Here is a 24,468-nt window from a genome sequence, read left to right as displayed (position 1 = left end):
GGCATGCAAGGGCAAGGACAGTCGAAACGATCGCAGGCTAACTTAGGAGGGGATATGTGAAATACAAGATGGTTGGTATTGCCCAAGACTGTCAGCAATGTCGCGCCAGCGCCGCTGATAATTCTATATGGAGGATCGCCACCTGGAGTCGCGCCGAGGCCGCGTCCGCGGGTGTTTGTTGTTCCCTAGAGGCCTGAGGCAGAGACAAAGACCAGGCAACAAGGCAACCCAGAGCTGATTCCCAATCAGGATTAGCGGCTACGGAGACCGGGGCGTGTCGGTCAGCGCAATTCGAGAAAATGAGTCGACGGTCGCTCACTCGAAGCGATTCAGGGGGAACCAGCTGGGGGGATCCAGGGAGGCAGCAAAAATGGTCCGAATCTATTTGCTAGAGGCTTTCACGGATGATAGGCCCCAGCAAAAGTAGATTGGAGATGAAGTGGATGACGCTGGGCTGGAATCCTCGATGGCAAAGGAAAAAAACATTTAAAAAATTAAAATTAAAAAATATAAAAAAAAACGAAAAAAAAGCGGAAATTTCAGTTGCCCAACTCCACATCACGTGAGCGGATCTGGGGGGTAGCCACTCACATTCTGCCCTACACAGTCCCGTCCCAGAAACGAGAAAGGGAAAAAACACTTAATTAGAGATAAATAGAAGGGAATCTTAACAGAATACGGAGTAAACAGATAAGATAGATCCCAAAAATTAAACTATCAGATATACAAGTATAAGTGTCTAGCATATTCATCCATTCCATACATATGTACAAAGACCCGGGTCATCTCCCTACGATCCCAGTCATCGGCCCAGGTGGTTATGTTCCGCCATCCTGGTAAATCGAATCACACCACAAGTACAACACGAAGTACTCCGTACGTACAACCCCAAAAAATAATAATAATAATACAAAAATTAAGCATGCAGATATCATGCTACTTTCGCAGCATCCTTGTCTTCGACCCGAAGATCTGCCAAACAGGGAGCGAAAAAAAGTTTGCCGGAAACTACCCCTTTCAAGGTGCCGATACTCACGATGATCCACAATACAACCACAAATAGGGAGAGGATCTGCATTCAATTAGCCGAGCCCCAGATTGTGGAATACCCTCAAGCCTACCGTGCCGAGAATATTGAAGAACGCAGAGGGAAGTTCCTTGCCTATTTGACAAGTACTGCTGGCAAACACCCCCAGGGGGAATGTGAACCCCCACCATCCGATATTAAATGGGAATGTCTTGCTGCGAGCGATTGAAGCAGAGGCAAAGAACAGCCAAACCAGACCAAAGGCCCAGAGGATTAATCCGACCAAGAACCCCAGCACATAGAAGATGGGACCGGAGGCCTGGTCGAGGGTTCCGGTTTGGGGGAAGAGCCGTTGCGCACATTCCCCGAGCTTCATGATCCTATGAGAGAACATCAGTATGGCAAGCGATGGAGGAACCGGGGTGACGAGGCTTGTATACTGACCCGTATCCACCCTGTCCCAACGGGCCCAGGGGCAGAAATACACTGACAATGACAGCCTTGGGTGGCAGTTTGTGCAATGTCAGACGCTGAAGATAGATTACCATGACCATCAATGCAAGGGGAAGCCCGATACCCCAGAGAACGTAGCTAGTGATCACTGTCCATAGCGCATGTTGAGGGTGAGGAAGAACCTCGGCCACAATGGCGCCTGACGATGCGGCGACAATACAGCTGACAATGGGAAGAAGCCAGACGGCGGTCATGGAAGAGAGGTGCGTCTCTGAGCCGTTGGCCATTCTGTAATGGTTAGCCGGTAGAACATGGTCATTTGATTGGAGAACCAACGGACAGGATAAAAGGTAAAGACAATGCGGTCATCACCGAGATGATCGCATCAAAGATCCACAGACCCCAGGCAAAGTAGCTCACCCAAGAACCCCAGGCAGGAACACAGACAAGACAAATCATATTGATGATGGTTGCAAGTCCCATGGGAATGGTTCCGATGAACATCGACTGAACGGGGTGCTGGATCATAGCCAAAAAGATCTCGGGATACAGGGAGTACCGGAGGGTGGTGAGGATAGACCCCGTGGCAAAGAGAAGCACATTAAAGACGAATATCACCACGGAAATCCAGTACAGCCATACTCCGTTGTAGGGGAGATTATGCAGCAAGATAGACACAATCCCCGTACCCATAGTGACGGCGAACCATCTGGGATGAGTTAGAGATGCACGATATCGAATGGCTTGAGACTTACGAGGGCGTAAAGTTGCGAACCACTCTCCTCCACCCTTGTTCGTGCTTCGTGGGTTGTTCCATCCTTGAGCAGGTCTGGGGTTGAGAGGATTGAGCGGATTGAGAGGATTGAGAGGCATCCAGGCATGCAGGGGGAGTTTCGTTGATAGTCATCTTCGCAGTGAGTTCCTTCCTAAGGTTATTCCTTCTGAAAAAAACACTTTGGATTGTGTAGTTAAGTTGGACCTTCCAAGTTTGACACCTCAAATTGCTTGTAGCAGAAGGTATATAGTATGACTCGACAGTGGTGTCGGCCGATACCCGCACTTCCGGCTTTCCCCACATTTCAGGCGGATCTCGCCATCGACGTGCAATCTTCGTTCTAGGTGCTTAAATTTGCAGGACTGATGTTGTGGATATGTTCCGGGTCCTTGTTTGGATTTCTTAATGTGCATGACTTTTATCCATTTTGAAGGTCATCATCAAATTTCAAAATACATTGTCAGGTCATGAACTGATTACTAAAACAGAGCATTGCAATCGAGCACCGTTCTATATAATTCTGATACTCAAATTTTAGATCTCAATATATGCACTACATCCAAAAGTACCAAGAGTGGAAGGGTATACAGATTGACCCTTTGAGCACTAATTCAACCCGATCAATCCGGAGTTATCTCTGAACCGTCTCCGCGGAGTCCTCGCGCTACCTTGACTTCACGTGAAGTCGAGCATCAAAGGCGAATGTGCGAACAGTTGAGTATGGATAGGGTACCTTGCGAAAGTCTGAATATCACGTGGCATTCAGAGACAAAGGTTACATGGACCAGAGAAGGGTGAGCTTTGTGAAAGACTACCATGTTGACTTCTGACCACTAAAGTTACGGTGTTAGAGCACGGGTGCTAACTCCACCGTCGCATGCACGATATGATAGAGACCGCTAGCCTTGAAAGCAGGCTTTCGTTAATAAGATCTAAGAGAATGGAAGTGGTTATCTCGTATTCCTTGGCGGATCCCAAAATGTTCCAGACTGTTCATATCCTGGGGGAAGGACGCGCTTTGTTCACCCGGATTGTCTATTCCAGATCGGAGGGCTGGGTTGAAGGGCTGAAAAGGGTGGGAGAGAGGGTAGCTGCATCAGTGTTCTCGGCAGATCTGAACTTTCTGATGGGACTGTATTCTCTGTCTTCTTTTGATGCCATTCCTGGATTTCGCAGAATGAGGTCTATACACTGCTCTTTGGGGCCAGCCTTTCTAGCCTTTGAGCAGAATCTGTATCATTGACGAGCAAATATCGAGATAAATATGTCTGTATGCAGTCCCAATTTTTCCCTTGTGTTGTCTTCCGTAGGCACTCCAGTTCCTCAAACAGCGAGTTTGGATCTTCCACTCGGCAAATGAGTTCTATCAAGCATTTTGCCTCGAACTGATAGTGGCTGAGCTCGCGCGCAGACTGCAAGGTCTCTTGCAGCACATGATTGGGGGCAAAAGCTGGGTCTGGAGATGGCCAGCCAGGGTTCTCGAATTCGGTGGGAATGTAACTTGGTAGGCTTCCCTTCCTGGTACCCATCTCATACCGGTGGCAAATGGGCTAGGCCTGTATGTTTCTCGCATTGATGAGCGATTGCTATTCCAGTATCGATCGGATTGTTCTTTGGCCAGGATATAACGTAGATAGGATCCATCGTAGTGGAACGATTGATATGGTAGAGTTAAAGCGATTATTTTCTGTTTTCTCAATTGCCAATTGTTGTCCAGAAGATTCTGAAATTCTACCTACTTGTGAAGCTCCGGGTTCTAGTAAATCGATATTTCCAGGTTCGGCATCTCAAAAACTGCGGTGGACGAGGCATCGCTCTCCATGGGAGGATCTAACCAGTAGGATCGCAGCAGTGCAAATGAACAGGGTGACCAAGAATATGTTCAATTTTGAGTTCTTCTCACTGATGTTGTCGTGCCAGCGCTGGCTACAGAGTACAATGGCAATAATTAAAAAGAATATAGAAAAAACAAAAAGATATGACAAGAGTGGGATTTGAACCCACGCCCCTTTCGAGACACGGAGACAGTTATGAACCATCGGGATCAGGTTGACCTGAACCGTGCGCCTTAGACCAACTCGGCCATCTTGCCAATTGGATGAAAGTAGAAAGCGTCAAAGTGCATCATATTACAAAACAGGAAATGCCAAAAGAAGGTGATCGTTTTGCCCGGCGTTGTGGGTCTGAATATTATGACAGCCTTGGCATTGTCGCTAGAGGACTCACTGTAGACATGCTACATACATGTAGACCTTAAATGCCAGTCTTTACGACGGGGAAGCCTAGCTATTGCCTACATGTAAATAAAGTGGAACCTTGAACACCCCGATATCTTCCGACTCATCCTCTGCATCGAAAGGACTATATTATTTTTTCCATTAAACTACAGTAGAAAGTCTCGAAATTCGAGAAAAGTATAATAAGACTGTTTATTATCTGCAAATCTGCCTAAAAGGGACATTTGAGCTAATAGCTGCAAAGATACGAATTAGCCAGCACGCTACTGCACTCGCTCCCAATCCAGCCTCCTTGCTAAACCATCTCTTTAGCGTAAACCGGAATAAACGACCCGAATTACACTACATGCATGCACTCATCCCTGACGGGTCCGGGGTTACTCGGGCTAATTTCCCCACGCTACCCCGGATAGTTGTCTACAGGCAATAACCCGACAGATATATACCTTCATCCCGAAAACAGAATTACCGGCTATTTGCGGGGAATGGATAACTCTCTCCTTCTAGCGAGGGGTATGCAACTAATTTGTACGGGATTGAACATGGGATAAGTTCCACGCTTGTTGTTCTAGTAGTATCATCTTCTGCATTTTGCATTCCAGTCATTATGCCCCCTTTCGTTGCAACCACAGCCCTACTTGCTGGCCTTGCACAGGCTGCACTCCGTCCCCATGATCACAAAAACTATATCGCATATCAAACATCGTAAATAGGATGGGATATCTTCAGGGAAATACCAGTTTTCTTTTATCACGATGCCCTGATGCTCAGTAGCTTCTCTCGTGGAATACGATACGGTATCCGGCGGATATACCTGCCTAACATTGCCAGTATATTCAATAGGAACGATGTACTCAAATAACTAGATACATTTATAAATGGATTGAGTACTTAAAAAATCACAACTCAGCCTTCAGTCTTTGTAGCTGCCCCTGGAGCAGCCGGCATTATTGCCCCTGCGGGTGGCTGATTCTTACTTTTGAATTCGTCGGCCATTTGTTCGAATGTAACCCACTCGACTCCCTCGTGGCTATTGATATACTCGATGATTCTGTATATATTCCATTAGATCACTGACCAATGATTTGTAGCGATGAAACACACCTTTCATGCATAAGTAAGACGTGAGGCCGACCAGAAACATCCGGATGAATAGTCATAGGGAAGACAAACTCATCATATTCCCGATAGAAATAATCAAAGTGATCCTGATCAAGCAGGACCCCGTTAGCTCTCCCCTTGGAAAAAAAAAAAAAAAAAAAAAAAAAACAGTCAGAGTACTCACCTTCCAAATATCCTCCACATCCCGCGGATTCACCCACCCATGACTATTCGCCGAATTCTTGATGAACATCATCGGCGGCAAATCATCAATATACCAACTCCCAGGAATCTCCACCAGTCCCGTCATATTCCCTTTTACAAGCGGCTTCATCCACGTCTCCGCTTTCTGCGTGTAATCAATCTTCGACCACGTATCCCCCGTCCGCAGCCAATACATCTGACAATCCTCATGCGACATGGAATGATCATACTCGATCCCATATGCAAGCAACAAATCCACCATCTCTGCACTGGCCTCCCACCACGGCGCGACGATTCCTCGCGGCGGCTTGCCACAGAAATCAGTCAGCATCTTGTATGTTTTATCCAGGATATCACGCTGTTGTTCCCCGGATAGACTGGAGGGGTTCTCGTGAGAGTACCCGTGTAGACCGATCTCGTGTCCGGCGTCGCGAACCATGGCGCATTCTTCCGGGAAGGTTCCTAGACTGTGGCCTGGGATGAACCAGGTTGCTTTGATGTTGTACTTGTCGAACAATTTGAGTACGCGGGGGGTGCCGATGTGGCCGGCCCATAGACCTATTGAGTGATTGTTAGTGTATGATCAATGATCCGTTGTAGTGATGCGTTTACCTCGACTGATGTCGCTCACGCTGTCTTCCCCCCCGTATAATCCCAGCCAGCCGGCTACTGCGTCAATGTCAACGCCGTAGCCAACAAGAACTCGCTTTTTGCCCATGGTGCTTGAGATGGATTAGTGATTCCTGAGGCTGGGTCGATGGAATATATAATGAATACTTCCGAGGTTGAATGGGTAACGAAGTGAAAAGAGAGAACCAGAGTTGCGAAGAATGAGCGTAGCGGGTTCCGCGGTTTAAATAATTGGAGCAGCAAACCCCCATGCATCGTGACAAAGGTGGGGTGGTCCTGCGCAACTTTTGGTCGCATTTTCTCCGATTGGCGATATCGATGTTTTGTAGAGGGAAAGCAGTTAATCTTGGTGAATAGATGATTTGATCTCATGCCCATGGTCTGCTGCTGTTCTGTCATTTGGCCTAGTCTCTATTCTGTCTCAGAAATTTAGCTTGCAACTTTGAGATCCTGGAACGAAGGGATTCAGAGACATAAGTGCAGGGTGTAGCATCCAATTTGGAGCCTGAGCTGAGAGCAATTGAGTCGCTACTAGTATTCTAGCCATTTAACTGTGTTAGCCGCTACTGAATACCCTGTAATTAACCCAACTGGCCAATGAATAAACATAAAAAATTGATCTTGACGGAGGGTAAATATGCTGGTTTCAAGGAAATCAAGAATGCTTCTAGCAGCTTTCTAGCAAAGAATATAGAAGTTCTCGTCCTATTCAAAGTTTCCCTTTCAACAAGCTCGGGACCCCCATATATCTGCTGCTGTAATATAGCTGTGTTAACCTGTTCAGGATTAATATAAAGCACCAAACCATCACATAAGAGAAAAAATACATGCTCAGGCCCAAGATCGCCGATAGTTCTCGCACCAAGCAGGTGCATACACGTTTTTATTTCGTCAGACAGAACTGCAGGGATTTCTCAAATCAGTAACTAACTTCCATATCGGAAAGAGAAACATACTCTGCAGGGTCCTTTCCACCCCTTCAGATCCCCCACTTTTGGCGACAGTGTGGCAGATCCGATAACCCGTCCCCATAATAATCAGAATCGCATACACGCCAGGTCAGTTTGTTCGGATTGCACGGGATAGAATTGACCATCGAGGCATTGATCGACAATTTTGGATACATTGTACGCCCAACGGAGGAAGTAACCTAAAATATATACAACATTGAGGAGCAAGGAAATAGTTCAAAGCCAGACAAAAGAAGTCTAGATACCCGGCAGACATGATTGCCACTATTGACGACGGCAATCATCTAGCTGACCGGATTGAAAAAGAAATTGTTATGTGCCCTGGGTTATCATTCGCCGTATGCCGGTCTATGAGGCCCGCCCTGCCCATACGAATGGGGAGACATTTTCACGGAACTTCCTAATTAGGTGCATCACTCTACATGAAAGTTGTTTATCCAAATTATCCAAATTATCCCATCAGACTATTTCTAGCCTGCCCTTTCGATCTTATTTCGGGAGCCAAGTCCATGCATCTCGCTTTCTATTATGCAACGGTAGGTATGTACCGCTGATGGCTTAATTCCTTATATGGGGTTAGTTCTTTTTTAGTATCCTCTTTGACTGACACGCAGAGAACTGAGTAGTTCTCTATTATTTGGAGTGTACTTGGGATCTTGCTTTTACATATCATTGAAGGACTCTGATTGGATAAAATAGAAATTCATTCCCACGCTGTCGAGACTATGTCCTCAAATGCACACCAACATGGGACATTTTGGCAAAACGCACGCAAATCAATTAAGTGCATTGCAATACAAGTGAAACTAAGCTCCAATTGCCGCAATAACGCTCGTCGGTGCAACCTCCACCCTATTCAAAGTGGATTCTTTCTTGAATTTCTCGGCGCGACCATAACTCTCCTTATAGGACACCGTCACCATATCTTGCACAGTGGTAGGGCCATACTTGGCAGCCTCACCCTCCTCACGACAGTTCGGCAAGCACTCGCATACATAGTCTGGGTTTCCACTGAAGAAGAACGGAATCGAGTATCGCTCCTTCCCAGATTTGTTAATCACGCGATGAGTGTTGGATTTATATTTGTCGTTCGCCATGCGCATGAAAAGGTCACCCAGGTTCACGACATAGGCACCCGGGACTGGTTTGACCTGGTGCATGTTCTCAGTGGAAGGCTTCGACATGTACACCCTGCTACTTACGTCTAGCCATTGTCCTGATGGTGCATCGAGGACTTGCAAGCCATCGACATCATCCTGGAGAAGAAGAGTAATGCATCCGAAGTCGGTATGCGCCCCGATGCCTCGATTCAGCTTCTCATCTGTATCTTCGGGCTGGGCGGGGTAGTGCAGATATCGCATTGTTGCGACGGCGCCGGCTGTGAGGGGGTCGAAGAAGGTTGATTCGACACCTAATGTCTGGGCAATAACACCCAAGACATCTTTCGCCAGATCAAACACCGCGTGATAGTATTGCATAGTCGTTTCCTGGAATTCTTGCTTGTTGGGAACTGTAGGAGGCCATTGATTGGGGCCACTGTTCAACTTCTTCTCCAAAAAGTATGGATGACCTTCTGGGATTTCTTCGCCGATGTATAGACCTTCCTTTAGCTCGGGCCCGGTGCCCACCTCTAACATTTGCGATCGGAGTAGTTCGTAGCCCCTGTTGAATGAATTGTTTTCTATCGAGTCAGTATTATGCCAAATTCGGGTGAGTAGATAACTTACGCTTGTCGATTTTGAGCTTTTCCTCTAGAGGAAGATCGAAAAATCGTCTAGAGCAATCCATGACACGGCGCTGCAGGTCCAGTGGCACGCGATGGCCGGTGATTTGGAAGAAGCCGTTGTAGTGGCAACATTTGCGTACCTCTTCAATCAATTTCGATTTGGCAGCGCTATCCCCTCCGTAGAAGGGTGAGAAATCCAGAATAGGTGGTGCTGTTGGAGGAGCCATCTTGGATTGAGTAGATAGATGATTGATGGTTGTACTTGTTAGTCGACATTGTCGCAAGTATATATTTCCCTGCATTTCAACACCGGAAACTCCAAGAAGAATCAAACTCGCACAGAAGTCCGAGATCTTCACTCCAACTGGAGCTCTACCATATTGTATGAAGGATGGGGGTAGGGACCGGGACGTTTCGAAGATGGGGGTTGATGTCGCGTTTCACGATAAGAACGTGCGGGGAAGACACAAGGAAGTCATCAAAAGTAGAAAGCCTATTTTGCCTAGAGATATGCCTATTGGTCGTGTCCTCGCGGTGGCCGTTTGTGTGATATCGGCACGAATGTGAACCAAGGGGTTGGAATGTTGTGTAAGGCGTTGAGTATACGGGGGCATCCTGTATATAAGAAGCCCGTCCAGTAGTCTCCGCGCTAGAGATTCGAGCAGACTAATAAGACTTTCATTATGACCGAATCAAAATCAATTGAGAAAGTGTCTGACCCCGAGGTACATTTGGGCGAAACCACTACGTATACAGACCCCGAGGCCGAGAAGTCATTTGTCAAGAAGATTGATTTCATCGTGCTTCCTACGCTATGTTTGGTATGCCAGTATAGAGTGGTGCCATGAAAACAATCATTAACGGTTTCTTCATCTTCTAGATGTACTTTTTCGACTGCATGGATCGGGTGAGTGATGTGGCTACTGGCTACTCGGAAAATGCTCACAATCATATTAGAGCAATTTGGCAAATGCGAAAACAGACGGCCTCGACAAGGATTTGAACTTGAAGGGAGATGATTACTCACTGTTAATTCTCCTCTTCTACATTCCATTTGGGTTGTTTGACCTGCCATGGAATCTGTTGATCAAAAGGTTTTCAGGCAGACTCATGCTATCTTTCAGTGAGGCATTCGAATTTGAATCCTGTGGATATCTGTGACTGACATATATCATAAAGTGTCTGTGGTTTGGGGTATTTTAGCACTCTCCCAATGTGCTGCCAAAGGCTTCGGTGATCTCCTTGCCATAAGAATCATCCTTGGTGTTTTCGAGGCGGGATTCTTCGCGGGAGCTACATTTTATCTGACGTTGTTCTATACCCGCGGGGAGATGGGATTTCGCCTCGCTATCATGCAATCTTTTGCCGTTTTGGCCTCGGCATTCAGTGGGCTTATCTCATTTGGTGCATTCCAGATAGACCACCCGGTGGTCAAAGGATGGCAGTGGCTGTTCATCATCGAAGGCTCAATGACACTTATTACCGGTATTGTCGCCTACTTCCTGTTACCTGATGGGGCGCAAACAGCCTGGTTCCTGAGTGCAAGAGAGAAAGCGGCAGCGAACGCACGTTTGCTCCGCGATACCTCGTCAGAGGTAGATACGCCATTCAACCTCAAGGACTGTTTTCGGTCATGGAACGACTGGAAATTCCCAGTATGGTGCCTCATCACGTTCACATATCCTGTTGCATATGCGACCGCAATGAACTTCTCCCCTCTCGTGAGTTTCGCATCCCGTGTATTGGGAGAACGAGCCGACTAACAAGACCAGATTGTTCAACGATTGGGATACTCCGTGATCAAGACGAATCTTTGGACCGTTGCCCCAAATCTCGTAGGCGCTGCATTCCTGCTGTGTGTGGCTAAGTCGTCCGACTATTTCCGCGAGAGGACGCTCCATATTGTATTTTCGTTGATGGTCTCATTGATCGGCATGATTATCCTGATCGCCATCGATGTGCAGAACAACAAGGGAATTGCATACTTCGCGTGTTTCCTGATGGCCGCAGGAGCCTATATCCCGTCCTGTCTCGTCCATGCATGGCACAACAACAATAACGTCCATGAGAACTCTCGAGCGGCGAATACTGGGTTCTTCGTCGGTCTGGGCAATTTCGCTGGAGTTTTGAGCGCGGGTACCTTCCGGACTCAATATGCACCCAAGTGAGAATTCATACTGGCGAAACATTGGACACCGCTAATATGAATAGGTATCTTCCAACTCTCATTGCGACTTGTTGTTGCAATGCTGTCTGTATTGTGCTTGTTCTCGGATTAGGGGGCTGGATGCGCATGGAAAATTACCGCCGAGATCGCAAACAGGGGGTAGCCCTCAGAGAAAACCAAACAGATACCAGTCAGTTCCAGGAGGGGGAAAAGAGTCCGAATTGGAGATACTTTCCTTGATTCACTGGCGAAATATCCGGGTGGTTCATAATGTCAAGCAACCCCAGAGGAGATCAATGATTCTGTTTCGCGATTGTTTTGTCGTTCGTTCTCATTAACGAGGTAGTAGCCCTTAGTAAACTCTGCCTAACAGCGCATCTTATAATACGCCGAGATCCACCAATTTGAGGCCCCTGGAATCAATTTGCCGTTTAGCTTGGGGAAGCCCCTGGAGTATTGGAGAACAGCCCCAACACCCGTATTCCCCCGGTATAAGAGACAAATCCAAGACACCTTACTGGATCACGATTTACAAAGACACTAAGAAACACTAAGCTCCTTCGATACGCATCATATCAAAGGATATCCATACCAATCAGCCCTTAGTGCCAGCCTCGTCCCCGCATTCCTATCAGTTGACATCGGCCTTTACCCCGAATGATAATTCAAGAGTATACTTACATAGGCTGGGATGGCTCCAACCAGGGTTGAGCTCCTGGAAAATGCCCAGATCTGTCATTATGAAGCCCAAAAATTACCCCTGTCAACACCATGGCTGTGCCAAAAGCTTCACCCGCGCAGAACACCTGCGTCGCCATGCCCTCAACCACGAGCAGGCGCGCGATGGGCACACATGTGGGCGTTGTTCTGTTCACTTTCAGCGCGCAGATCTGCTAGGTAAGCTGACAAGCTGATGTTGCTCTGCTGGTTAGATCGAGTTGCTGACGAGGTATGGCACGACATTTGGAGCGCCATACAAAGCGAGATATCGAAGCTGGGGGTCCTGGACAGGGAACTTTGAAGACAAGAAAAAGAATCAGGAGAGCTGAGGATGGATCGATTGTCGTGCGTCCATCGCAGCGAGAATTGAGAGTCGCCTCTGCAGCTCGGTCTCCGACCTCGGCGAATAGCTCGAGCCAGGAACCTCCCGAGGAAGATGAGTACTATCATAGTGGGATTCCCTTGTCACCACCTGGCTCGGGTACAGACCCGACGTCAATTTCTATAGATGACACAGATCCATTTTTAGCCTCGTTGGTTCCCGCTGGATCGTTTGAACCGTATGTTGAGCCTATGCCTGGGCAATTCGACGCCGCGGATGGGTCGTTCGGCGTTGAGCTCAATGGAATAGGGGATTACTTTGGGATGGATACTGGTATGTTTTGCGTCAGCTGGTCATGATCTGTGTACTAAACTCACTAGCAACCGACTTCAATCTTCCATTCGCAGCGACTTGCAATTACAACTGGCTATTCGATGTTTCCTCGCTGGACGACGCTTTTCGTCAATTCAATCTTCCTGTTGGATTTGATACGGCGCCTATTCTAGAACAATTTGAACCACAACCCGCGGAATCAACCGAAAAATACGATGGTCCCTCAGCCCTACTCATGGCATCGATATTGGACAGAGGCGAAGCATTTGGACAAACCAACTCCCCTGCACTCCCTAGTCTTCCAGATTTGGATTGGATGGCCGGTGCTGCGGCGTTGGATCCTAATCCTCCAACAAGCTTACCAATGATATCCGAAGATGCGCGTCAGGGAATCCTTGCCATAGTGGCGCAGGCACATCCAACAAGCATCGATAGGAACCGCATGGTCGCCGACTCGCCCCTTCTGACCCTCTCTGCGCTCCAAGGATACTGCGATATGTTCTTCAATCGTTTTAACACAACATACCCACTCGTCCACCGGCATACCTTCGATCCAGATATAGCACCACCAGTATTCCTCGCCTCGATGCTCTTCATGGGTGCGACATACGGTACCCGGGAGGCACACCAGCTAGCAGTAGAAGTGCACGATGTCCTACGCAGTAATCTACTATGCCACCCAGAGTTCTCACCGCAGGCAGATCTCTGGGTCCTGCAGACAATGCTTTTGATAGACTGTTTCGGAAAGATGCGCGCAGGACCAAAGCAGCGAGAACGCGCACAGCTATTCCACTGCGTACTGATTAAAATGATTCGTCGCAGCAACTGTTGTGGCATCCGAGACTTATCCGGCTTGGACCCGTCGGGCGACTTGGACGAAATGTGGCACCAGGCCATGGAGGAGGAACAACGGAAGAGAGTCGCGATACACTGTTTCATGTGGGATACGCAGCATGCAGTGCTATTCTCACAGTCACTTTGTATGTCGGCCTTTGAGATCAGATCTTCTTTGCCGTGTAGCAATGCTGCCTGGGACGCTTCGTCGGCGAGAGAGTGGTCGCAGTATGCCTTCCGTGAAGAAAATAAACCTTTCCTTACAGTTTTGAAAGGATATATCACCCCATCCGCTGTGGTTAGGCCTCGAGATCTCAATGTATTTGCTCGAATCGTTATCCTGCACGGATTGATGTCTGTATCCGCAGACTTGAAACGCCGCGATCAAACGACGCTTCGGTCGGAGACACCTGAGCGCGTTGGAGCGTGGACACCGCGTATGGGTCGGTCTTACGATCTGTGGAAAGTCGATTTCGACGCGGACTGTCTTGCCATCAAGCTTGCCCAGACGGCTAGCCCCCGGCAGTTTACTGGACTGAAGATCTCGGGGTATGCTTTTTATCATGCTGCGTACCTTGCGTTGAATGTCGAGGTGCTCGATTTACAAATCGTCGCCGGCGCGAGTCAAATCCTAGGGCGGACAGTGACTGAGGCCGATCAGGCACGGTCGCTGCGGAATATTACCAGATGGCTCCAAGAGGAGTCTGAGGGATCCTGTGCAGCCGCCCGCCAAGCTGCTTCTTTGCTTCAAGATGCAGTGTTGAGTCTACATGACTGGGACCAGGCAGATTCGTTCCATTTCCCCTGGTGTTTGTATTTATGCACGTTGGCGTGCTGGGTTTTCCATCGTGGGCCAAATCCTGCGTCCGATGAGAACCGCGTCAACACTGATCCCTCTTCGCTGATTGTCATGTTGACGAATTGCCCCAGCCTCACTGACCGGCTTGCTATCGGGAAGATACTGTCCACGTCCTCTAGCAGCGGCGATGGCGAAACAACTCGCGACTGTCCGATGGGCGGTTGTGCATGATGCTATGAAGGTTTTGGTGCGATTGTCATAATAGTCTTTGTATTTGATAGTCAATATGTAGTTTACCCAAAATCCGACATGTTGATCCGAATCTCAACAATGACAGTGTCTCTACCCCGTATATATTTGCTATGGAAAGGATAGTCGATATATCCCTTTTCGGCAGGATCGGCGCCATAGAACGTCGTGCGATCATACGGAGTCAGGGGCAAACCCTCCTTCAACCGCCGTGGCAGATCCGGGTTCGAGATGAAATAACGACCAAACACAACAGCATCTGCACCATTGCTGACGAGCTTAGCCCCCACATTCTCCGGATTGAAGTTTCCGGCCGCCAAAAATGAAATCCCTCCTTTCTTCAGCGTCGGTCGGAACACGTCCAATGATGGCCTGTCCGTGGCTAGAGAGTCAATCTTGGACGTTTCGTCCATCACCTCGTCGAATCGAGGCTCGACCATATGCACATAAGCGGGCCGCGACTCCTCTGGGAGTCCCGCGATCAAGGAGCATAACTTGGCCCAGTGAGCGTTGGGGTTGGAGTCGCGTGTATCTTGGAAATAATTGTATGGGGATAGACGGATACCAACCCGGTCGGCTCCGATCCCAGCGCTGACAGCTTGCAGTACCTCTAGGATGATGCGAGATCTGTTTTCAATGCTGCCGCCGTACTCATCAGTGCGGGTGTTGACATTGTCGTGCAGGAATTGGTCGAGTAGGTATCCGTTTGCGCCTGATCAATTAGCACCAGCAAATAGCCGAAGTCAGTATAGTAATTTTTTTTTTCGCGTACCATGCACCTCAACACCATAGAAACCTGCCTCACGCGCTCTTTGTGCGGCAGAAACATACTCCTGCACTGTTTCTTGGATCTCCTCGACCGTCATAGGCCGGGGTGGCGAAGCTGCGTACTCGGATCCATCGAGTGCGTTTCCGCTGATGGGAATATCACTCGCCCCAAGAACGTCCTTTCCCTCCAGCAATGAGGAAACGGTAGCGCGGCCAACGTGCCACAATTGACAGTAAATAAACGCACCCTTCCCATGCACGGCATCTGTGACTTTCTTCCAGCCGGCGATCTGAGAGGCAGTAAATATGCCAGGCACACCTGGATAACCAGCAGCCTGGGGAAATCAGTCGAGAGAAAACCTCATGCACTGCGCGGTGTACATACAAGTCTGCTAATCGGAGTTGCCTCCGTCAACATAAAGCCTCCTTCCGAGGCGCGCTGAGAATAATACTCGACATTGAGATCATTGGGGACGTACACGCCCTCGGACTCCTTGGTCGCTCGCATCCGTGTGCATGGTGCCAGCACTACACGATGCTTGAGAGTCAAAGCTCCCAGGCGAACGGATTCGAACAGAGGGTCGGAGAGTGCGATTGAGCCCATTGTGGATGTATATAATCAAATTTCGTCTATCTCGTATGTACATTGCTTGGGGGAGTATTTATAGCCAATAGTGGCAATGTTATTTCATAAACCTCTCTCCTGGAGTGGGATTAATGGTGTGATTTGAACAGTGGGATAAAGCATGGAGGATCGACTGTCAAGAATGAGGCATCCCGACCCCCACTGTACAGGGTCCCCCACCCTCCAACAATAGCTGTGCGTGGGGGAATCATTCTGAGAATCCAGTTGATAGATGTTCAATCCTCTAGAATCTCCAGCTATAATTCCTTACTTAGTAATATCTCCGACATTGAGAATCATTTCCCTTTTAGCGTACTTCTCGCTAAAGGGTTCAGAAGCTGTTACAAGCCATGGTAGAAGATATTGGAATATTTCATGGTAATTACACAAATAGAAAAGCTTAACACGATCAGATGAAAATGGACTTGTCTTATGTTTATCCTATTCGTGTACGGTTTGTTGAAAAGATCCTAGAAAGATCATTGACCACTATGGGAGAGCTGCGGTCAGCTGTTGTAGTATATCTAAGCCTCCTATCGAAGATGTCAGGATGCCCTGCCAGTTCCGTTGATACATCCATATGCGCCTCTATTTACAAGTGCGAGCATCGGGACTGTAGATACTCCAAAGAGAGAATGAAAATGAAGTACATAGGGCGTTTAGTTGACGTAGAAGTAAGCAAATGCACCATATCCAAATGAATTGATACTGCGGAGGTTGCCCAGGTGCTATCCATGTTTGACTATGCTAATCCTGTCTTTACACCGAAATCTCTCGACCATCTGGAGACGTGGGTCTTCACCTTGAAGTCAATACCAGCCGCTCCGCGTGTATGTGTCAAAAAGCTCTCCAGTCGCGTGTCCACATGCTTCATAACAAGCGTTATTTGCTCAAGCCGAGAAAAATAAACGCGGTATTGCATCAGTTGTACAAGGCTTAACAGCAATTCAGCATAATGATGCTTCTCGATTTCCAGAATTTCCAGACTCTTAAGCGAGAAGGGAAGTATGTCCACGAGCCGATACGTCCTCCTGGGATGTGAACGGGGAGTGAACAGTCGGAAGAGCTGGAAATATCGCATCCGTAGATTCTCGAGGACAGAAAATTCCCTTAGAGACCCAAACGGCCCAGCGTGGTCTGCAATATTGCTTTCCCAATGACCATCGAAAACGTGATCGGCTTCTATGTGAAGGGTCTTGAGCGTCCCTGTGAAAGGAAGGAGAGCATTTCGAAACTGTGGAGCTTTGAACAGGAATTTCTCTGGTAATAAATGGACATCTTGGTCGCTTGAAAGCACAAGTGCAACATGCTCGAGTTCCGTGCTTGCTGCGAGCCAATCGAGCATACCGCGGCACAAATATGCTTCTGGAATTGTGATTTTTCGAATCGGACGTGATTAATGGCGGATATCCAGGGGCATTTTGTCGGTTTCGTCTGAGATGCACTCGCAAACTGCTCCGCCCTGAATGTTTCGAACCGCAGGGAAATAGAAGAATGGCGTGAGAATTTCCGCATCGACAGATCCATGTCCTTCCGGGACAGCGACTATAACCTCTCGCAGATGTGGAAATGGAGGGGTCTGATGAAAGGGTCGCTGGCGCTGTGCTGCCTTGCGCAAAATATCTGACACGAACTTGGAGTCCACGTAGCTGAACTCGATTGTGTGCAGATGTGGCAAGCGGACTAGAAGTAAACCCATCCACGCCTCTTCGCACGGAAGAAGCAGATGCTTTCTCCATTTGGATCTGAGTTTCTTTTCCTCCGCTTCGAATATCTTGTCCAAGGCATAATCGATAAATCCGACAAATTCTTCCTCGTCGAATTCATACCAGAACCCATGTCCACAGGTCGACCAAACCGCCTGCAAATGTCGCACTTGATTAGCCAGCTCAGGATGACTCCAGAGGTGTATGATCAAACGAATCCAATAGATAGACCAGTCAGGGGAGATGTGAGAATAAAGTTCAGGTTGAAATACTGTATGCATTTGTCGAGAGCACAAGGTCAAGGAATGCAATGTTTTTGTAGCGAAGCGTCCCTTCCGGATGTATTTTGCGATATCTATGAGCACTTCTTTTGGTAGATGCTCCATGTTGTATGGTCTTCGGTTATCATCATCCGTCAATTAGGCCGGGTTGTTGTAAATAGTGCAACAGGAGAAAACAACCCTCTCACCCACCCCACCCCGAATTAACCGAACATCTCTTCCTAAGTGTTTGATAGAGGGATTCAGCTAAGGATGAAATGCTCGCCTCGCTTCGACCTAATTCGGTTTAGCTAATTTACCAATTGGGAAGGCGGAAGACGGATTTGCTTATTGATATTTCTTGGCAGAACGAGCATTTCATAACATATGTACTCACTGAGTACTACTCAGTACGATCTTGATGCTTAGTTGGGACTACTAGAACTGAGTAATAAACGAGTGCTATTTGAGATTCATGGCGGTGGCACATTTTCATCAGTTATTACATCATGAACGAGAAATAATCCTGCAACCAGCCCCCTACCTCACCCACATCTTTGGTATCCCAGCAATCAATTGCGCCAACATATCCATCGGGCCTCACAACGGTGATGCCTATAGTCTGCTGTTCAAGTTCCCCGAACCATATCTCTGTACAGCCAGGGCTGTTAACATTGTCTACATACAAAGTCCACCGACTCTGTTGGAGTAGCTCTGGTAAATCGGCGATCTCAAACTGGCGCTGAGTGGACTGTGTGACCATGGCAAAGGTGAAAGCATTGGATACAGTGGTGTACCGGTGAGATTGGACGAATTGGTCCGAAGGAGATTGCCTCCGCGGTTGTTTCCCATATGACTGATTCGCGCGCGTGTTGATGCTAGCGAGCACAGCATCCAGCTGTCCGCAGATGTATTGCAGCGATGATTGTGACTGGCAAACATCTGGCACAAAAATATAGATCTTGAACTGACCGAGTAGAGGGATGTCAAGCTGAAAATCGACTGGATTAGCATCAATATATCGAGTCAATTGGGCGGGCAGTTGAAGCATTCCAGGGCGAAGATGTGATTTGTTGGATGTCGTGCGTGTGAGCATCCCTGGAGAATACTCAGCGCCAATACCGGAGATAAACCGGATGTTATCGTCAAAGTTCTTGACTAGCTCCTCATCGCCTGCCGCAAATGCTTTGCAATGCTCGGCATCGAAGTTGATGAGATCGTATGCAATCTTTTGTCGTTCCTCTTCATAGGTCTGCAGGAGAGAGGGCTTGGCCAGTCCTCTTGCAAAAAGATTTAGTTTCCACGCCAGGTTAAAGCTGTCGTGCATACTTGTGTTGGCGCCTTGAGCAGCCAAGGCTGAGTGGCAGTGGCCAGCCTGTTCGAGTTAGATGGCTTTTGGAACAGGTTGCAAGGTCGAGGAGAAACATACATCACCTGCAATGAAAATCTGCGCCTCTGAATTCATGAAGCGTTTCGCAACCCGCTGGCCCACAACGTATGTTCCGAACCATTCGACAGTCTTCCACTCCAGTTTGAATGGATGCATTGCAGCCCTAGCACGTGCCATCACATACTCTGTTGTGGCCTTGGATTTTTCCACTCTTTCTCCGTCAGTTGAACTCAACTCGACATATAATCGAGTCATGCCTCTCTCGCGCGGAATCCACAAAATGGATCCCGCCGAATGGGTCCGCAGAGCGACCTTGCTCCAAAGATCAGGGAAGTCGGTATCAATGACACCTGATATAGTGAGTTGAATATTCTTCCAATATGTAGGAAAAGAACTATACCATCTAGTACCCCCCACGCCGCATTGGTGATTTCGCCCTCTAGGTCAGCATCCGGAATAAACCGTCTGACCTTTGATCGAGCTCCGTCGCACCCCACAACATAGTCCGCGCGGATGTTGCGAAATCCATTAGTGGCATTATCCACATAGACAACATCCAGTTTTGTTGATCCATCCGTACCGCGGCCAGCTGACACAAACCGGCTGTTGCGCATGACAAACACACCCCTCGCCTCCAAATCGTCGATCATGACCTGCTCCACCATTCCCTGATGGGCCAGCAAGATATATGGATCGGTTGCACCGACGTGCTTCGGGTAGTGGGTTTTGCGGCCTGTCCGTCTGAGTGCCTCGGTGGCTGTTGACTCCTGTCCAATTGTCAGAGGGGTCTGGGGACTGGAACGAACACGACATACCCAGAAGGCGATGTCATAAACCCGTGCTCCATTGTTAAGCAATGGCTCAGCTAGGCCCAGCTGTTTGAATGTCTCGATGGTCTTGGGCTGCATGCCATCGGCCTTGCCTGTGGATGTCTTGTCGGGCCGATCATCGAGGATCATCACATCAATTCCGAAGCGAACAAGATTACATCTGCCCTCTTATCAGTATATCCTGAAAGCAACCAAAATTCTGACATACGCTAGCATCAGCCCTGATGGTCCTGCACCCACCACCACCACGCTGGTATGATGAACGTGGGGAACCCGGTATTCGTGTTCTGCACTTGGTGACATTTTGAAATTGGATTGCTGGGCAACATAGAAGCATTGATTCTCTATCTTGTACTTATTAAATTGGAGTACACTCCTATCCTCAGCACCTCTGTTATGCGGGGGCAACCCCCACTCTTCACCTATCACCATCGTGTCACCCCACCGTCGACAACGATATCGGACCCTGTCATGTACGAACTCGCGTCACTCGCAAGGAACACACATGCACCCATGATATCTTCGGGTTCGGCGATGCGGCCGTTCATGGCTTCGGACTTCCAGCCGTCCAGGAGATGAGGGAACTGATCGATTAGCCGACAATTGGAGCAACGAGTGAGGTGGGAGCCTACCGATGCCGTCATTTCCGTTCGCACGTATCCTGGAGAGATGGAATTGACTCGGATACCCTAGCAGAGAGTTAGTTGTCTCCACGAATGTGCTTCGCGACGATCTCACATAGTCTGCCATCTCTTTGGCGATCGCTGGACACATAGATCTGACCGCGCCCTTTGTGCCACAATAAGCTGAACACAACTGGCTGCGTACGGCAATGTGACTTGCCATACTCGCGACTAGAACAATACTCCCGTGCTGCGTTTTATTCGCAATCATCTGCTTTGCAGCGAGTTGCGCAGTGAAATACACTCCGAGGACATTGATGGAAAGCAGATCATGGTGCTCCTTGTATGTGAATTCAAGGAAGGGCATATGGCGGTTGATACCAGCACATGTCACGCAAATATCAAGAGCATTGTCAAAGTCCTTCTGGAAGCTGGCAAAACCATCTTGCAAAGATTCCTGTGAAGACACATCCACTCTAGTTATTGTTAGCGATGCAAGCCTGCCAACGAAGCTTATCCAACCTACTTGTAATACGCTGTTCGAACACCACAGTCCTTTTCAATTGCATGGAAGCCTTCCTCTGGTGAAACAACATCGAACACAGCTACATCTGCACCGGCCTCAGCCAGTCCTCGCGCAAATGCCAACCCGCAACCCCGGGCCCCTCCCGTCACCAGAGCTGTTCGTCCTTTCAGTGAAAACTACCAAGGTCAGCTCAGCTCGAGACAAAAGTGGACATCCTCACTCTCGACATATCGTTGGATAAAACTTGGGTTGTGCACTGAAACCCTTACCCCTCAGATATTTTCTCGCCTTTTAAGCTATCGGATACCGGTATTCCCAGACCAAGCTAACCCCCAACTTTGTCCAATCCATGGATGGAGTATAGTACACTAAGCACAGAGATATCCGCTGTCTCTATCTACCATAAGTAGTACCGTTTCACAAACCGAAACACTATACTCATCTGCAATCAAATAGCATTACCCAAACTTGGTTACACACATCCCACCTCACCATGGCCCCTCCCATCCACATCAAAGAGCAATGCTTCCGCACCGAGTCATGCCAATTGCAAATCTTTATTGTCGGCGCCGGCCTCGCCGGCCTCGGATCCGCGATTAGTTGCGCCCTCGCCGGACACCAAGTTGAAGTCCTCGAGGCAGCGCACGAAATCAAAGAGGTTGGAGCAGGTATCCAGATTCTACCCAATAGCTCGCGCGTACTCCAACATTGGGGGTTGGAAGAGGCCTTGACGCCATACATGACCCATCCACACTTTTGCAATTTCCTCGGTTGGAAAGGGAACGCAATCTCCTCTTTGGACTTCCATGCATCAGAGAGTAACTACCCCGGTACTTGGTACCGTGATTTTCACCGTGCGGATCTACACAACTGTCTCGTTCAGAGAGCGCTTGAGCTTGGGGTTACTATGACTTGTAATGCACGCGTTGTCGATGTGACAGTCAGTGAAGATGGAAAAACGGCGAGTGCGACAGCAGCCGATGGGAGACGGTGGACCGGAGACCTTGTCATCGGGGCAGATGGAGTATTTGGGAAATTGACTGAGGGATTGCTTGGTAGAGCCGACCCGCCCGTAAAAACGGGTGATCTTGCATACCGTCTGCTTCTATCGACGGAGGAGATGAGGAAGGATCCTGATCTCGAGGATTTGGTGAAGAATCCGCAGGTTAACTACTGGTTGGGCCCGGATGCTCATGCAGGTATGTCGGTCATAATACAATGGGTAGAACAGGGCTGACCTTTTAGTGAACTATGTACTTAGGGGCGGAGACTTGTTTAATATGGTGTTACTCGTTCCCGATGACATTCCGGAGGAGTCTTTAGCATCGACTATCGAGGGTAATGTGGAGGAGATGTGTGCACTGTTCAAAGACTGGGACCCACGGTAAACTATGTATTCTGTTAATATGAAAAAAAGACTGACCAAAACAGTATTCCCAAACTTCTGAAGCTCTGCGAATCTGTTCAAAAGTGGCGTCTTTGCATTCGATTCGGCGATTTCGACTGGACTCACCCGTCTGGAGCATTTGTGATGTTGGGCGACGCAGTCCATGCTACACTGCCGTACCTGGCATCTGGGTATGATTGTCATTGCTTTATTTCGATCTTCTATATTCTAATACACCCAGTGCTGGTATGTCTTTCGAAGATGGAGCTGTGCTAGGCGAATGTCTCTCTCGACTGCCGAACAGCCCCGACATCTCCAAAACCTCCGCCGCATTCTTGGGTGCCAAGCAACACGCACTTGCTATCTTTCAGGAGTGTCGCAAACAGCGAACAAAAATGATTGTTGAACGCGGAAATATCCAGCAATATCTCTACCATCTTCACGACGGACCTGAGCAGCAAGAACGAGATTGCAAGATGCAGATGGTTCCTACACCCGAGGGAGAAGCATTAGCATGGCGAGACCCGGGCCTCGCACCTAAATTGCTGGGCTATGATCATATTGCCGATGTAGGTTTTCCCCTCTAAGCCTGGAGATATTTCTAACTGTGTTAGGTCGATCGTCGGTGGAGTAAGTCACTTGGAACTAGCGTCGTTGAGGCGAGGCTGTAGCTATTATTGATACTTGGGGTTGAAGCTTATCACAAACCCCCATTTTTGGTATTCGAACTTTACTACCGAGTACTGTAAATCTACATTTCAACAAACCTACTCACAGAACATCATCTTATCATTTCACCCTGTAAAGAAACTCCAGAAGCCAGAACTAGCGTGGTGATCAGATTCTTATGCTCCGTATGTGGTGCTATAACGCGAAGCTCCAGCCACTGCACTACGATATGACATCCAGATATTCCTCCAAGAATACTCACGTAGAGTGAAGGACAAATTCAAAAGGGTTAATTATACATCCACTGTCCAAGAAAAATATTCATACATATAGCCATAGCAGCCTAGTTATTCAAGCCAAGTGGGTTGTCAGCAGTCTGCTTCTGTCCCCCGATACTAGAAACACCACTCTGCAAGCCTTGTCCAGCACCCTTCGCGGTATTCCCGACACCTTCAGTTGCACCCGAGACAGTCTGTCCAAGGCCAGCGGTTGTGTTACCCACGGTTGAGCCGAGGCCGCTGACGGTCGTGCCCAGTGTGTTTGTCACGCCGCCGACTGTCTTGCCGAGGGTATCGCCAAGGCCACCGAGGAGTCCGGCTAAGAGATTATCTGGTCAGTTGGGATTTGCGCTTTGGGTGGGATATATTGGAGACGTACGGTTTTGATCGTTGTTTGACATGTTGATGGTTGTTGGTGGGATGATATAGAGATTGTGTTGAGGAAGTCTTGTTCACAAAGGTTTATGGTGTATCGAGGTCTTTGTGTATTCTTGATCAAATATGTTTGACTCGGGTTGCAGACTTATCTTTATTTATGTCCATAGCATGCCCTACCCCAGAGCTTGAAACCGGTTACATAGCGATGATATAATGAGTGTAACTTGAGAACATCGACTGGACATTTCATGTGGAAAGCCAAGGGGATACCATCCAATTAAAAGCTGAAAGTGACAATTATCCGATATTTGACAGCCACTATGATCGCGTTTGGTGTCTGGCATGATAGATCTGACGTATGTCTGGACCTCATTATTGGTTGATATCATCCGATCGTGGTCCAGTGGCTGAAAGGAGTTTCTGGAAAACGTTTCTTATATTAAACCAAGGGTGGCCAATGCTACTCGGATGAAGGAGATT

At 48.3% G+C, this 24,468-nt stretch overlaps 10 protein-coding genes across 10 annotated transcripts; 3 read left to right on the top strand and 7 right to left on the bottom strand.

The window, feature by feature from the left end:
* Positions 1-931: 931 nt before the first annotated feature.
* On the bottom strand, positions 932-2,297 carry N7457_003857 (TDT family transporter; the record flags this gene model as incomplete). The annotated part of the gene is made up of 5 exons (XM_057174902.1): positions 932-1,072; positions 1,122-1,407; positions 1,472-1,768; positions 1,821-2,189; positions 2,236-2,297. The coding sequence occupies 5 exons, from the start codon at positions 2,295-2,297 to the stop codon at positions 932-934; spliced, it is 1,155 nt and encodes a 384-aa protein (XP_057031949.1).
* A 3,101-nt stretch (positions 2,298-5,398) lies between these two features.
* Positions 5,399-6,515, bottom strand: N7457_003856 (polysaccharide deacetylase family protein; the record flags this gene model as incomplete). Its single annotated transcript, XM_057174901.1, has 4 exons — positions 5,399-5,543; positions 5,597-5,700; positions 5,778-6,355; positions 6,410-6,515. The coding sequence occupies 4 exons, from the start codon at positions 6,513-6,515 to the stop codon at positions 5,399-5,401; spliced, it is 933 nt and encodes a 310-aa protein (XP_057031948.1).
* A 1,689-nt stretch (positions 6,516-8,204) lies between these two features.
* On the bottom strand, positions 8,205-9,351 carry encD (Fe(2+)/2-oxoglutarate-dependent oxygenase encD; the record flags this gene model as incomplete). The annotated part of the gene is made up of 2 exons (XM_057174900.1): positions 8,205-9,079; positions 9,126-9,351. 2 exons carry the CDS (start codon positions 9,349-9,351, stop codon positions 8,205-8,207), a joined length of 1,101 nt encoding a protein of 366 aa, XP_057031947.1.
* A 456-nt stretch (positions 9,352-9,807) lies between these two features.
* Positions 9,808-11,292, top strand: N7457_003854 (uncharacterized protein; the record flags this gene model as incomplete). The annotated part of the gene is made up of 5 exons (XM_057174899.1): positions 9,808-9,945; positions 10,005-10,031; positions 10,082-10,247; positions 10,304-10,845; positions 10,897-11,292. 5 exons carry the CDS (start codon positions 9,808-9,810, stop codon positions 11,290-11,292), a joined length of 1,269 nt encoding a protein of 422 aa, XP_057031946.1.
* A 739-nt stretch (positions 11,293-12,031) lies between these two features.
* Positions 12,032-14,530, top strand: N7457_003853 (uncharacterized protein; the record flags this gene model as incomplete). Its single annotated transcript, XM_057174898.1, has 3 exons — positions 12,032-12,188; positions 12,241-12,666; positions 12,714-14,530. 3 exons carry the CDS (start codon positions 12,032-12,034, stop codon positions 14,528-14,530), a joined length of 2,400 nt encoding a protein of 799 aa, XP_057031945.1.
* Positions 14,531-14,592: 62 nt separating this feature from the next.
* N7457_003852 (alkene reductase) lies at positions 14,593-15,920 on the bottom strand (the record flags this gene model as incomplete). The annotated part of the gene is made up of 3 exons (XM_057174897.1): positions 14,593-15,260; positions 15,321-15,651; positions 15,702-15,920. 3 exons carry the CDS (start codon positions 15,918-15,920, stop codon positions 14,593-14,595), a joined length of 1,218 nt encoding a protein of 405 aa, XP_057031944.1.
* A 1,417-nt stretch (positions 15,921-17,337) lies between these two features.
* N7457_003851 (uncharacterized protein) lies at positions 17,338-18,033 on the bottom strand (the record flags this gene model as incomplete). The annotated part of the gene is made up of 1 exon (XM_057174896.1): positions 17,338-18,033. The coding sequence occupies one exon, from the start codon at positions 18,031-18,033 to the stop codon at positions 17,338-17,340; it is 696 nt and encodes a 231-aa protein (XP_057031943.1).
* A 376-nt stretch (positions 18,034-18,409) lies between these two features.
* Positions 18,410-21,452, bottom strand: N7457_003850 (uncharacterized protein; the record flags this gene model as incomplete). Its single annotated transcript, XM_057174895.1, has 9 exons — positions 18,410-19,282; positions 19,337-19,647; positions 19,698-20,064; positions 20,113-20,287; positions 20,336-20,549; positions 20,609-20,711; positions 20,760-20,816; positions 20,866-21,226; positions 21,277-21,452. Coding segments are annotated over 9 exons (2,637 nt in total), but the record flags the coding sequence as incomplete, so codon positions are not given.
* A 317-nt stretch (positions 21,453-21,769) lies between these two features.
* Positions 21,770-23,334, top strand: N7457_003849 (uncharacterized protein; the record flags this gene model as incomplete). Its single annotated transcript, XM_057174894.1, has 5 exons — positions 21,770-22,475; positions 22,522-22,660; positions 22,708-22,854; positions 22,905-23,232; positions 23,278-23,334. 5 exons carry the CDS (start codon positions 21,770-21,772, stop codon positions 23,332-23,334), a joined length of 1,377 nt encoding a protein of 458 aa, XP_057031941.1.
* Positions 23,335-23,675: 341 nt separating this feature from the next.
* Positions 23,676-24,011, bottom strand: N7457_003848 (uncharacterized protein; the record flags this gene model as incomplete). Its single annotated transcript, XM_057174893.1, has 2 exons — positions 23,676-23,929; positions 23,990-24,011. The coding sequence occupies 2 exons, from the start codon at positions 24,009-24,011 to the stop codon at positions 23,676-23,678; spliced, it is 276 nt and encodes a 91-aa protein (XP_057031940.1).
* Between the last annotated feature and the right edge of the window lie 457 nt (positions 24,012-24,468).

Source organism: Penicillium paradoxum, assembly GCF_028828445.1.
Source record: "Penicillium paradoxum strain IBT 22861 chromosome Unknown utg000004l_segment0_segment0, whole genome shotgun sequence".
In the NCBI taxonomy this organism is placed as follows: Eukaryota; Fungi; Ascomycota; class Eurotiomycetes; order Eurotiales; family Aspergillaceae; genus Penicillium; species Penicillium paradoxum.
The sequence above is the reverse complement of the archived record's forward strand: the minus strand, read 5'-3'. Positions and strand labels throughout refer to the sequence as shown.